Source organism: Abrus precatorius, unplaced genomic scaffold, assembly GCF_003935025.1.
Source record: "Abrus precatorius isolate BTA unplaced genomic scaffold, Abrus_2018 Scaffold11, whole genome shotgun sequence".
In the NCBI taxonomy this organism is placed as follows: domain Eukaryota; kingdom Viridiplantae; phylum Streptophyta; class Magnoliopsida; order Fabales; family Fabaceae; genus Abrus; species Abrus precatorius.
The window spans coordinates 6,908,197-6,919,678 of NW_020874303.1; the positions used below are offsets into that span (position 1 = coordinate 6,908,197).

The following is an 11,482-nucleotide window of genomic DNA, read 5'->3' on the forward strand; positions in this document are numbered from 1 at the left end:
AAAAAAAAAATTAAAGAGGATGCAATTTGAAAGAAGAAAAAGCTTTAATTATTAAATATAAATTAAAGATAGCAATTTTAAAATATAACCAGTGTATTTTATAAATAAAAAATATCTAGTTGATTTGAGTATAAAAAAAAAAAAAAACTCAAACCAAATATAACATATGCTTGTCAAATAATAAAATATGCCAACATTATAGGAAGATATATAATATTTAATATTTTAAATAATTCGGCAATGATGAAATAATAAAAAGTAACTTCAATCAATATTAAACAAACAAAAAATCATGAGATATTAATTGAAAGTCTTAATTGAGCATTTATCTATTTTTTCTCGTTTAAAAAAGAATTGAAAGTTGACAGAAAAATATAAAGAATTGTTAAAAATAATATTTATATATTTTTAATACATATATCTTACTAACTTTTACTATTAACCTAATAGTATAAAGACTATATTAAGTATTTAATAATTAATCACTAACATCTACTACAATACTTAAATTAGCCTATGACAATACTCAAATCATCAAGCATGTGAATTAAATAATGAGAAAATTTGAATTTTAACGAATGAAAATATATTAAATACTTGGAGAAAAAAATTTATTGTCCACAGTTCAAATAAAATTATATTAGTTTAAAATACATGGCGAGACAAAACTCATAAAAAATATAAAAAATTGAAAATAAAGAGTTAAAAATAATTTGATATATACTATTATATAAAGTTTACAAAAATGTTGTAGGTGGCCGTGGCCAATGCTTTGGCTTTGGAGTTACCCTTTTATAGGTGATACTTTTATTCTTGTATCCAATGAGAAATTGGTACTTTCACTTTCTCACATTAGGCACAACACAATCTAAATTACAGGGAGTTTGCAAGTGTCTTAAGACATAGTAATAAAAGTATTTAAAATGTTACTACAAGTAATATAAAATTATGAATGTGTAAAAAACATTAAAATGAATACTATCTTTTTTCTAATTCAAATATATGTTGAGTTTTGTTTGTGAAAAACAGAGATATAAATATTAGAGATCTACATGGGATGAGACAGCACGAATTTATTTTTTATCTTATCCAACTCAAAATTTTGATAGAAATATTTTTTTTTGATAATTTTTTAGAGCATATCCTTATTTAAGTAGGTCCTATTCGTTTGTAGTTGTTAAACCCTGGTGAGTGGTGATAGTGAAACTGAGGTGGGTGTTCAGTTCTCCCTCTCCCCTCTCTAGATTGCCCTCTCTTCTTCTACGTGCTGTGAGGTTTATTCATCGTAAGGTAAACCTTTCGTTTAATCATTTCTAACCTTTAATGCTATTACTACATCAAACCACAACCTGTGTTGGTTCAATTGATTGGAGGATTATGTACGCCAAAAATAAATTTGGGTTGGAGTAATAGGATTTGGTAACCATCATAATATCTAGCGAGTTTAGTCTTTTGCTAATTGGGGGAGGAGTCAAGTGAATAATATAAGTGATTAGTAAAAATAAATTAAAAGGCATTTACATTTTGTTCCTGTAGTTGTTAAGCAATTTTTTTACTCTTTTTTGTGTAATCAAAAGCTTTGGGGATTATGTTTAATGTTGCTCTTTGCTCATGGGATGTGGCTTGATGTAATGACATTCTAGGTTTATAAATTATAACAATCGTACACAGAAAGAACAACTTTTTGCATTCATTTTTTTTTAACATCGATTCTATATGTGTGCTTTTAGGATTGATAGCGTTTGGTTTAATTTTTCCCTTTGTAAAATACCGAGGGGTCTCGTTTGTCATGATGACTGGATTTTTTAATGTACTGAAATAGAGAATGTTATATGAGTGAGATCTTGTAAATAACAGTTCATGAATATTTTTTTGTTAGTTAATAATTGTTCGTGCTTTTTATGTTACTCCTATATGAATGATTCTAATGCTTTCTGAAATAACTAGTGCTATAAACCCGGAAAAATTGCCGTTGAAGTTAATGCTTGATTGTTTTGTGAGTTGGGACATCATGTTTCGGCTCTACATGATTTTAGCTGCTTCTCAGTGTACATTTGCATCGTATTAATTAATATTTTGACATTGAATTGCCTGCAGGTGTGAGGATAAGTGTGTTAGTGATCTAAAAAGCAAGATGTCAGCTGGGCCTGGACTCGAGTCTCTTGTGGATCGTAAGCCATTTGTAAAATATTTATGTTTTTCTTTGATGTTTGGTATGCTGCACATAGATATATGATTAGCCATGCTTATTACCGACAATTACATGAGATGTGCTATGCTAGTAGTTGCTATTTGCTACCTTTTACTGATCCTTTTGGGTGTTAACAGAGACAATTTCAGTCATCACAAATGACGGACGAAATATAGTGGTAAGCTTTAGTATTTAAACAAAAATAGGCTCTTGACAGTTTGTTGTATTTTAATAGGTGTCATGGCTCTAACTTCTAATTACAATGCTTTTTTTGTTCAGGGAGTCCTGAAAGGTTTTGATCAGGCAACAAATATAATTCTTGATGAGTCCCATGAACGCGTTTATTCTACAAAGGTATGCATGAAATTATGCTGAAATTCTCCTTCAATGATTAATTAGCCATAACTTCAATCCATGCAATGTAATCATATTTATATCTAGCTTGGGACTTGGCTGTTGGCTCTTGTATAGTGAGCATTCTCACTTTTGAGGGTAAAGTAAGCACATCTTTACCATTCAATGTTTTAACGGCTAAGATTGACACTTTTCGTTATAATTTTATTAAAGAATTAAATAATTAAAGAACGCATGAAACTTCTCCCTGTTGCCCACCTGTTCTCTTTGTTAGACTACATACAGGGCTATCATGTATTATCAGATTCTGCATAAGGTGATCCATGCCTACTATACTAGATGTCATATATATGAGACCAAAAGACATTTATTTTTCTATGAATAGTAATTACCATTTGTTGCAGAACTGATTCAGAAATTCCAATTGCCCAAAATTAAACTATTTTTTTGTGCTTTATAAGTCATAAATATTTGTCCATTTTATTAAAGAGATGTTGCTGTCTTTGCATTTAATCAGTGTTTGCATGTATTCATCCATTTGATAGATATTTGGCTGATGTTATTTCTACTTCTATCTTGAAAACTATTTCTACAAATATTTTTCTCTGCCTCAACAATGTTTGTAGCATTGTTTTTTGTTTTGTATTGTGCTCCTTACTATTTTATACTATACATAGCAAACCTCCATCTTATTCTCCATAACTGGATCCCTGAGTGCAAGTGACCCTTCCTCCAAATTTATGTTTTGAATTAGAGTGCAAGAAATGTGAAGAAAAGGGAAATGGGAGAGGAACTGTTAGATTAATGATGGCAGTACAATGAATTAAGCCTTTTGTTTTTTGGGGTTACAGAGTCTGTTGCTCAGATATGTCTCCTGATTCCCAATCACGGCTTCGCTCATGGCCCTAGCAAGCAGAATGGGTGGGGTGAAGGAGAATCTTATATATCTATATCTATCTATCTTAATTTATATATGTTAAAAAAAGACTTTAATAAAATTATAATGAGAAGTGTTGATCTAATCCATTGATACATCAGACAGTAAAGATGGTCTTACTTCCTTAAAGCTTGAGGGTTTTTGGTCATGTGTCTCCCAAAGACCTATGATTTCTTAGTCAATTATGAATATGTCATGCATTTTGAGCATTTTTTTTAGCTTTTTAAGTATTTATATACATATAGTATAAATTATATAATCTGTATAAAAAATTTCAAAATAGCGGCTGTCCCGTTATAACATTGTTAGGGTCGGCTGCGACACGCCACTATCCAAGATTGATAATTCAAGTTTTGTAAACTATCTTCTAGCTTGTCTGTTATTTTTTAAACTTGTCAGACTGAGTTAAGTGTCTCAAATAAAAATATGTGCCACAGTTTTGATCTGCTTGATACTGAGCTAATTATCATGACTGTCTACTCAAAGCAAATTCTTTTAGTCATAATTTGTAGCTTTTTTTTTTATGGTTTTTTTGACGTGTGGCTAAAACCACATGTTAAAAAAAATAAAATCAAGAAATAGGAATTTTTATTTAAGATTGTAGCATTCAGTGTTATTAATGCGTTGAATTGTGTGATATCTTTAACGTTCTTATTGTGTATCTTTAGGCACGTTAGAAAAATCTTTTTTTTTTTTTTAATTTTAGAAAATCACAAGTTAGGTATATTTTGTGATGAGATGAGGCATTTTATGAGCTTGCTTTTGTACTTGACTTTGTCTTTATTATTGCTATTTGTTTTTGTGTCTTGAGTGAATCTTGAAGACAGAAATGTTTCCTGACTCTGACTGCTGATGCTTTTTTGATGACTATGGGGATATTGTTTAGGTCATATGCTTCACTTTACAATTTTGTACCACAGTATATTGTTTAGTGATTAGAAGAAATTTTTTCTTGTTCGGACTTTTTGGGCATTGTCTTTTTATGAAGCAGAAATTGTTTGCCCTTTGTTTGTAGATAGAGACAGGAACATAAAACTCTGGCCTTGGGAGGTTGGAGCTGTTTACTTTCTTCTGTATTAACAACAAAGTATTTGCTACTATCTATAATGTTCTTGGCTTACAGTTGCATAAGTATCTCTTGCGCGCCTATCTACAGTTATGTATTCTTAAATTTATTTTATTAATCAAATCAGCACCTCATTAATATGGCAAATAGTGGTTGTTAATTTTGCAATACCATATCTTCCCACGATGACTGTGACTTCAAATCTTTCCTCAATAGTGGTTGTTAATTTTGCTATACCATATCATTCTTGTTTCTACTGACAGGAAGGTGTGCAACAACTTGTTCTCGGTTTGTACATCATTAGAGGTGACAACATGTACGTCCTTTACTCCATTTTTCAATTTGTGTATCATATATTTTCATATTGTGGCACTATGGAGATACCCTAAAATTTGTATCATGTATGATTTCCTTTTGGTCATTGCAGAAGTGTTGTTGGTGAACTAGATGAAGATATGGATTCTAATCTGGATTTGTCAAGACTTAGAGCTCATCCCTTGAAACCTGTTATTCATTGAAGTGTATTTACAACGTATTGGTTGTCAATGGCTGCATGCCTACTTGGTGGGTGGAAACAGTTGAGTTTTACTGCATATTATATAACAGTACGCTTGTAGACAGCAAAATATTTCTAAAATTCTGATTCTGTTTCTCGATGTTAGCATGCAAATCTTGCCAAACGAATGAATGCAACAAATTCTGCTACTATCTGACGTTAAGAAACTATCTTCTGCTTGGCCATCATATACATATAAATTATCTTCTATCTGAAAACTATGTGAAAATCTCAGGTATAACTATGCATGTCAAACCATCCTATTGTTGGGAGTTCCATAAAAACAAATAAAGAAACTCAAACTGTAACTCCGCTTTTGACGAGAGTTTAATCTGTCTATACTTCAAATCAGTTTGCTTACTGAGTTAATTATGCCGGCGTGAAGCTCTAATAAAAGCCGTCAATATTTCTTTTATAAAGCAAAAATAAAATAAAATTAGAAGTTGAGAAAAGAAAGTTTTTGAGTACACTCAGAGAAATAGTCCACACTTGTATCCTGTACAAAATAATTTAAAAAAAAGCTTAAATAAGTTGATCAATCCTAGGGGACTAATAATTTATTTAAACAAAAAAATGTAAAGAGGAAGGTGTATTAAAAATAAAGATAAAAGAAGAAATAAGGGTTAAAAAACGATGAGGGGTTGACCTCTGTTGCAGAGGTCAATTGGCACACTTTTGCTCATATGATTAAAACCACGTAAGAATATCGAGGAAAATCTTGCTTAAAATGAAAAACCATAAAACAAAACCAAAACTGAACATACCTATTACTTATTAGATAAATTAAATCAACCCAAATTCGAACCAAAAAAACTTTGAAAGAATGGAACGAAAAATACTAGATATTAATTTAATCAAGCCGACCCACTTTAACCCTACAGTAAGCTTATTAATATAGTTTTTTGGATGCACCATTTCACAAACTGAAACAGCAAATAATAATAACAAGAAAATAAACTTGCAGGTCATGATTTTTTTTCGAGTTCAGTTTTTAAGAAGTTTTTTAAGGGATGAATATTTTTATTTTAATTCCTTTTCCTAACATGGTCACTAAAAGACTGTTATATGCTAATTTTTTTATTAGATCAAATGGGCGATAAAGATTAAAACAAAAAATATATTAAAATATAAGGAAAATAAATCCAAGAGATAAAAACAAAACCTCAAACTTGAGAGACTAATTTCATATATTTTTTCATGGTGACTAATTTCTTATTTAAACTTAGTAAGACTGTCTATTTTTGCCTTCAAAATTTATGAGCCACTGATGGAGGAGGACCCTTTTGTGGCAAGCAAGGAGGTCCAGTAGTGAAGTCCAAAGAATCTCCTTCTTGTGTGTCTTCAGGGTGATCATGATGCAATTGAGATTGATTATTACTATCATCGTCATTGTTGGAACGTGCTGTTGTTTGATTGTTCTTTGAAATATTATGAGCACTTGAAAACATATCAACAGGTTCAGACTCAGCAATCTTTCCTCCTTCAAGTGGTGTACCATGCTTGTAAGCTACCCTCAATGCTTCATCTTCTGATAGCCTTGCTTGTGCTGTTCCATACGTTATGTCATCTTTGCTCTTCGCCATTCTTCCAATTAACTCAATCTCACTTTATTTCTCTCTTTGGAAGCACTTTGTGAAGGGTTGAGTGGGTTAAGATAATTATGAAAAAGGTGGATTTATGGACCAAAGGGCACTGTCACACGTGGCTGGTTCTTTGCACAATTGAGTGACAAGTGTGTATAAGAAAGGTTGAAGATGTCGTAAATGCATGGTGACAAGTGCATGTTGATGTAGGAGGGAACGTGTCACCCTCCAGAATCAACGAGTTTGTTCTAGAGAGACAGAAATTTGTATATTAAAATTACAAAAAGGTAAACTACGAATTTTGAAAAACACACGAGGATAGAATCTCTTAAATCTATTCAAAATGAAATATTTGATGTAAAGAAGTAACTTTGAATTTTCAGAGAAAATTGATGTTATTGTTAATCTATATACATATTTTGTAAAAATATTATTATCTTATACATTAATTTATGCCTTCCGTAAAGTTTTTACGTTGGCATAGTGTATTTTTTCTGGATTTCCTGAGCGAATCCCAATGCTAACTATTTAGTGAAGTCTTTTATTCCTAGCTACTTAATCTTAAAACGCAGTGTTTATATAATATTTTTTTAGATAAATATCATGATATATAATGCTGAAAATTTGAAAAGATATTAAGTAGTTAATGGATAGATATGACAAGGTAATTAGACTAAATAACATCCCTGTAAAATTTGAAAAGGCATTAATTAGCTCAAATTTTTTTTTTGTACGAATATAAAGTTTAAGAAAAAAATTGGATGAATAATAGAGGAAGTTTCTATCTGCATCTACAAAGTGTAAGAGTTAGCTAGTAATACAGTGCAATTTTTTATTTTTGTAAATGATATAGTACTCATTAGCAAGGCGAGGAGGAGAAAAAAAAGGGTTAAAAACGTGGATATAAACTTTTATAGTACAATGCTTAAAAAAGTAAAAGTAAGATAAAGCATACGAATTAATATAAAATCAAGAAAACATACACTAATCTTATCTTAAAGGTGAAAATCAGAAACGACACTTATCATGAGTCACGGTTTTAAGTATATTAAGTTCATTATACTGAACAAGAGAGAAAAAAAAAAGGTGAAAGGTGATATAAATTAATAATATGATTCAAGGAGTAGATGAAATGTAGGAGTACCTCTATTGTTATTTATGACATAAAGGAGTTTAGGCTTAATCAGGGAACATTTTTCCTATTAAACTATAAGATTTATTATAATGTTATATGAATAAGAATTTGGCTGTAAAAAACTAATGAGATGTTAAACACCATGTAGCATAAATTAGAATGTAGTCTTAGATGAGTGAATATAGTATTAATAAGATAAGATAGTATTAGAAATGGATGTATTAAAAGAAATTGAGATGGCACTTATTATAAAAAAATCTACCACAAACACTTTAATCATGTATGAAAAGACTTATAGAAACGTAATTAATAAACTAGATGGAAGATGATAATCCTATCATTAGACGCAGAAGAAGCTTGAGATAGATTTGAGAGAAAAAATACATAGGCGAAACCATTAAAAAGAGAATTATGTTATATAATAATTGACTAAATTTATATGATTACTTTCATATAAAAAACATCCTAAGCAGGTGATTTTAAATTTCTGGAATTAATGTCCATAAAGTTACTTCAACTTTATGTCTTTCATACAGCACACTACATTATGGATAAAGCAAGAATGAACTTTATGCTAAATGTTCCGTATTAGAAACTAATCGAGAGAATCTAACACAAAAATTATGTTGTCAATCAAGCTCATGCCTTATCTTGTCACTTTTAATATCCATGTTTATACGTTATAACCAGCTGGATTCATATATATCTAATTTCTGTTCATCCACTTCTATATTATTTCGATTTAACATGATTGAATTGATCAGATTATTTAAAAAATAAATTTATTAGATCAATAGATTTCCCTTGCAATTAAAAAAAAAAAACTTTGGTATTCATCAAATCCGAAGGTCACTGTGGTGCAACAAGATTTGATTTGAAGATGAACCTTTTTGAAGTGAGTTCTCACTTTTGAGTCAAGAAGCTAGAGTATTGAGGAAGACGAGGGTTCAAATTAAGTATTTTAATCACACGACAAAAATAGATAACAAAAGAAAGAAAATCTTTTAATGATTACCAGTTAATTGACGCAATGGAAAGTTTGATTGAACATGTTGTGAGTGATGGAGGCATGAGATGAGGTTAATTTAATACTCGTTACTTCAGCATGAATCTATAGAATTTCTTGAAAGCAAAAGAAACGTTAAATAAATGGAAGAAATATAAAATGGTTAACGAAATGGTCCTACTCCAATCAGTGGATTGATTGATTAGTCACGATACCAGTGATTGAAAATTAATTTAACAATGCTTTATATTAATTTTGATTTAAAATCATAATTATGCTTCATATAAGACATTTTTAATAAAAGTATAATATTTTCATCTAATATAAATTTAAAAAATCTTAAATGTAAGTTAAATAAAAAACTTAAATTGAATGTAAAAAAAATATAAAATTTTTTTAGACTTATATTAATAAAGAAGATCTTTCTCTTTTATAATATAATAAAATTAATTTTTTAAAAAGAATTTTTTTATATAAATAAAACATTCGAAATTTACATAAAATTTAATCATTCATTATATTTTAAATTAAGTATTAATTTAATAATTGAGATATACTATTACATAGGATTAATTAATATAAAAATTAAATCAATAAAGTAAAAATAATAATTACACAAGTACAAAAGAAATAACATCAACTAACAAATTATGGTTCAAATTTATGTGAAACAAATACTTACATTTAATATTTGACCGTCCTTAAATAAGATTAATTTCTAAGAAAAATACACCTAAAAATAATAATAAAAGATAATTGTGCTATTCTCTCTTGCAAGAGCCCCAGAGAAAAACAAAAAGCTATAAGTTTTGACTAAAGTAATTTAACTTTCCCTAATATTAAGATTTTATTATTGAAGCTCATGAAAACTTACTCCTTATACAAGACAAAGGAAATGATTGAAAAACGCATTATACATCAGCCTATTCATTATATATATTGAGAAAATTCTAAGTACAAAATCAACCAAGTAGCAAGATCAAAACCATTCACAAATATGGAAGTTGGTTTATTTTTTGTTCTCACATTATCCACTCTTCTCTCAGGCAAGTTCTAATTTCAACCCATCATCTATATTTGTTATTTGTTATCTCCCTCTTAGACAAATTTACATTTTAAAAGCCTAACACATTTCATGTATGCAATTCAGGGGCTTACTCAACAACATTCACAATCACAAACAATTGTGCATTCACCATATGGCCAGCTACTCTAACTGGAGGAGGTACTTCACAATTATCTTCAACAGGTTTTGAACTACCCTCCAAAGCTTCATCCACACTTGATGTCCAAGCTCCATGGTCTGGTAGATTCTGGGCAAGATCTCAATGTTCAATAGACACATATGGAAAATTCACTTGTGCCATTGGTGATTGTGGATCTGGTCAAATATCATGCAATGGTGCTGGTGGAACCCCTCCAGTTTCTCTAGTGGAATTCACTCTAGCTGCCAATAGAGGACTAGATTTCTATGATGTTAGCCTTGTTGATGGTTTCAATCTACCAGTGAAAGTGACTCCACAAGGAGGCTTAAAGGGATGCAACACAAGTAGTTGCCCTTTTGATGTCAACACAATTTGTCCTTCAAATTTTGCAATCAAAGGGTCAGATGGAAGTGTCATTGCTTGCAAGAGTGCATGTTTGGCCTTGAACCAACCACAGTATTGTTGCACAGGACCCTTTGCTTCACCAGACAAGTGCCTACCAACTCATTATTCAATTATGTTTAAGAATCAATGCCCTCAAGCTTATAGCTATGCATATGATGACAAATCTAGCACTTTTACTTGCTCTGGTGGGGCAAACTATTCCATCACATTTTGCCCTTGAACCATAATGGTTAGAGGGAAAAACATCCAAATTGTATGATTGGAATTCTTATATTTGTTTTATATGCAAGAAAATATTATAATTTTTTAGTGGTATGTTCCGTTGGCTGTGGCATGTTAAAATATTTGTTTTCTAATTTTCCTACTAAGTATCAATTTGTTGTACAGTAAATAAGAACATGTATCCTAGTCTACTTGCTCCTTTGGGTTTTTAGGATCTTCAATAGATCATTTAAAGGAATTAATTAATTGATTCTTATTTCCTTGAATTTCAATAGTAGTTTGTGGATAACTATATGTTTTCTTCGATAAGATGTTTTTTCTTGGAAAAAAAATATTTTTAGTTTCTATAGTTATGAATAAATTTAACATTAATCTTCAAAAAAGTTGTTACTTTTTATAATAATAAATTTTAAAAGTTTTAAAAATAATTTATTATTTACTGTTAAAGTGATATAAATTTAAATTTATTTCATTACCCTTGAGTTCAAAATCATTGTTGGCTAAAAATATAATATCCCAACATATTTAAGATGCATATGGTCTAACTTATTTAAGTTTATATCGACTAAAATTATAACTACCAATTTAAGAATATCCGACTCGTTTTGGCTCGTATTAAATTAAAAGGTACAAAATAATTTGAATTTTTATAATATATATATATATATATATATATATATATATAAACAGAATAAAATTATACCAGATTTAAGTTATAATTATTTTTATATTATTGAAATAATTTTTTGTTGGACAAATTAATTCAAAACTAATTATTAAATTAAAATTTTTAATTACATAAATTATATATATAATTTAAAA

At 29.5% G+C, this 11,482-nt stretch overlaps 3 protein-coding genes across 6 annotated transcripts; 2 read left to right on the forward strand and 1 right to left on the reverse strand.

Moving 5' to 3' along the window:
• Positions 1-1,160: 1,160 nt before the first annotated feature.
• Positions 1,161-5,225, forward strand: LOC113856064 (sm-like protein LSM8). Of its 4 annotated transcripts, none has more exons than XM_027487693.1 (6): positions 1,161-1,269; positions 2,098-2,171; positions 2,329-2,369; positions 2,471-2,545; positions 4,812-4,864; positions 4,976-5,225. In XM_027487693.1, exons 2-6 carry the CDS (start codon positions 2,135-2,137, stop codon positions 5,064-5,066), a joined length of 297 nt encoding a protein of 98 aa, XP_027343494.1. In that variant the 5' UTR covers positions 1,161-1,269; positions 2,098-2,134; the 3' UTR covers positions 5,067-5,225. The 4 variants fall into 4 exon arrangements, with proteins under 4 accessions (XP_027343494.1, XP_027343498.1, XP_027343495.1 ...); XM_027487697.1 differs by having other exon boundaries at positions 1,173-1,274; XM_027487694.1 differs by having other exon boundaries at positions 1,180-1,290; positions 2,091-2,171.
• Positions 5,226-6,351: 1,126 nt separating this feature from the next.
• LOC113855545 lies at positions 6,352-6,704 on the reverse strand. Its single transcript, XM_027487184.1, has one exon. It carries the CDS (start codon positions 6,685-6,687, stop codon positions 6,352-6,354), a length of 336 nt encoding a protein of 111 aa, XP_027342985.1. The 5' UTR covers positions 6,688-6,704.
• Positions 6,705-9,825: 3,121 nt separating this feature from the next.
• Positions 9,826-10,768, forward strand: LOC113855546 (thaumatin-like protein 1). Its single transcript, XM_027487185.1, has 2 exons — positions 9,826-9,831; positions 9,951-10,768. Exons 1-2 carry the CDS (start codon positions 9,826-9,828, stop codon positions 10,656-10,658), a joined length of 714 nt encoding a protein of 237 aa, XP_027342986.1. The 3' UTR covers positions 10,659-10,768.
• The last annotated feature ends 714 nt before the right edge of the window (positions 10,769-11,482 follow it).

Excerpts from the sequence above, each read along its gene's own strand:
- LOC113856064 (XM_027487693.1), top strand. The coding sequence starts at position 2,135 with ATGTCAGCTGGGCCTGGACTCGAGTCTCTTGTGGATC. Across the intron at positions 2,370-2,470 it reads ATGACGGACGAAATATAGTG|GGAGTCCTGAAAGGTTTTGA; the intron begins GTAAGCTTTAGT and ends TTTTTTGTTCAG. Across the intron at positions 2,546-4,811 it reads AACGCGTTTATTCTACAAAG|GAAGGTGTGCAACAACTTGT; the intron begins GTATGCATGAAA and ends TTCTACTGACAG.
- LOC113855545 (XM_027487184.1), bottom strand. The coding sequence starts at position 6,687 with ATGGCGAAGAGCAAAGATGACATAACGTATGGAACAGCACAAGCAAGG.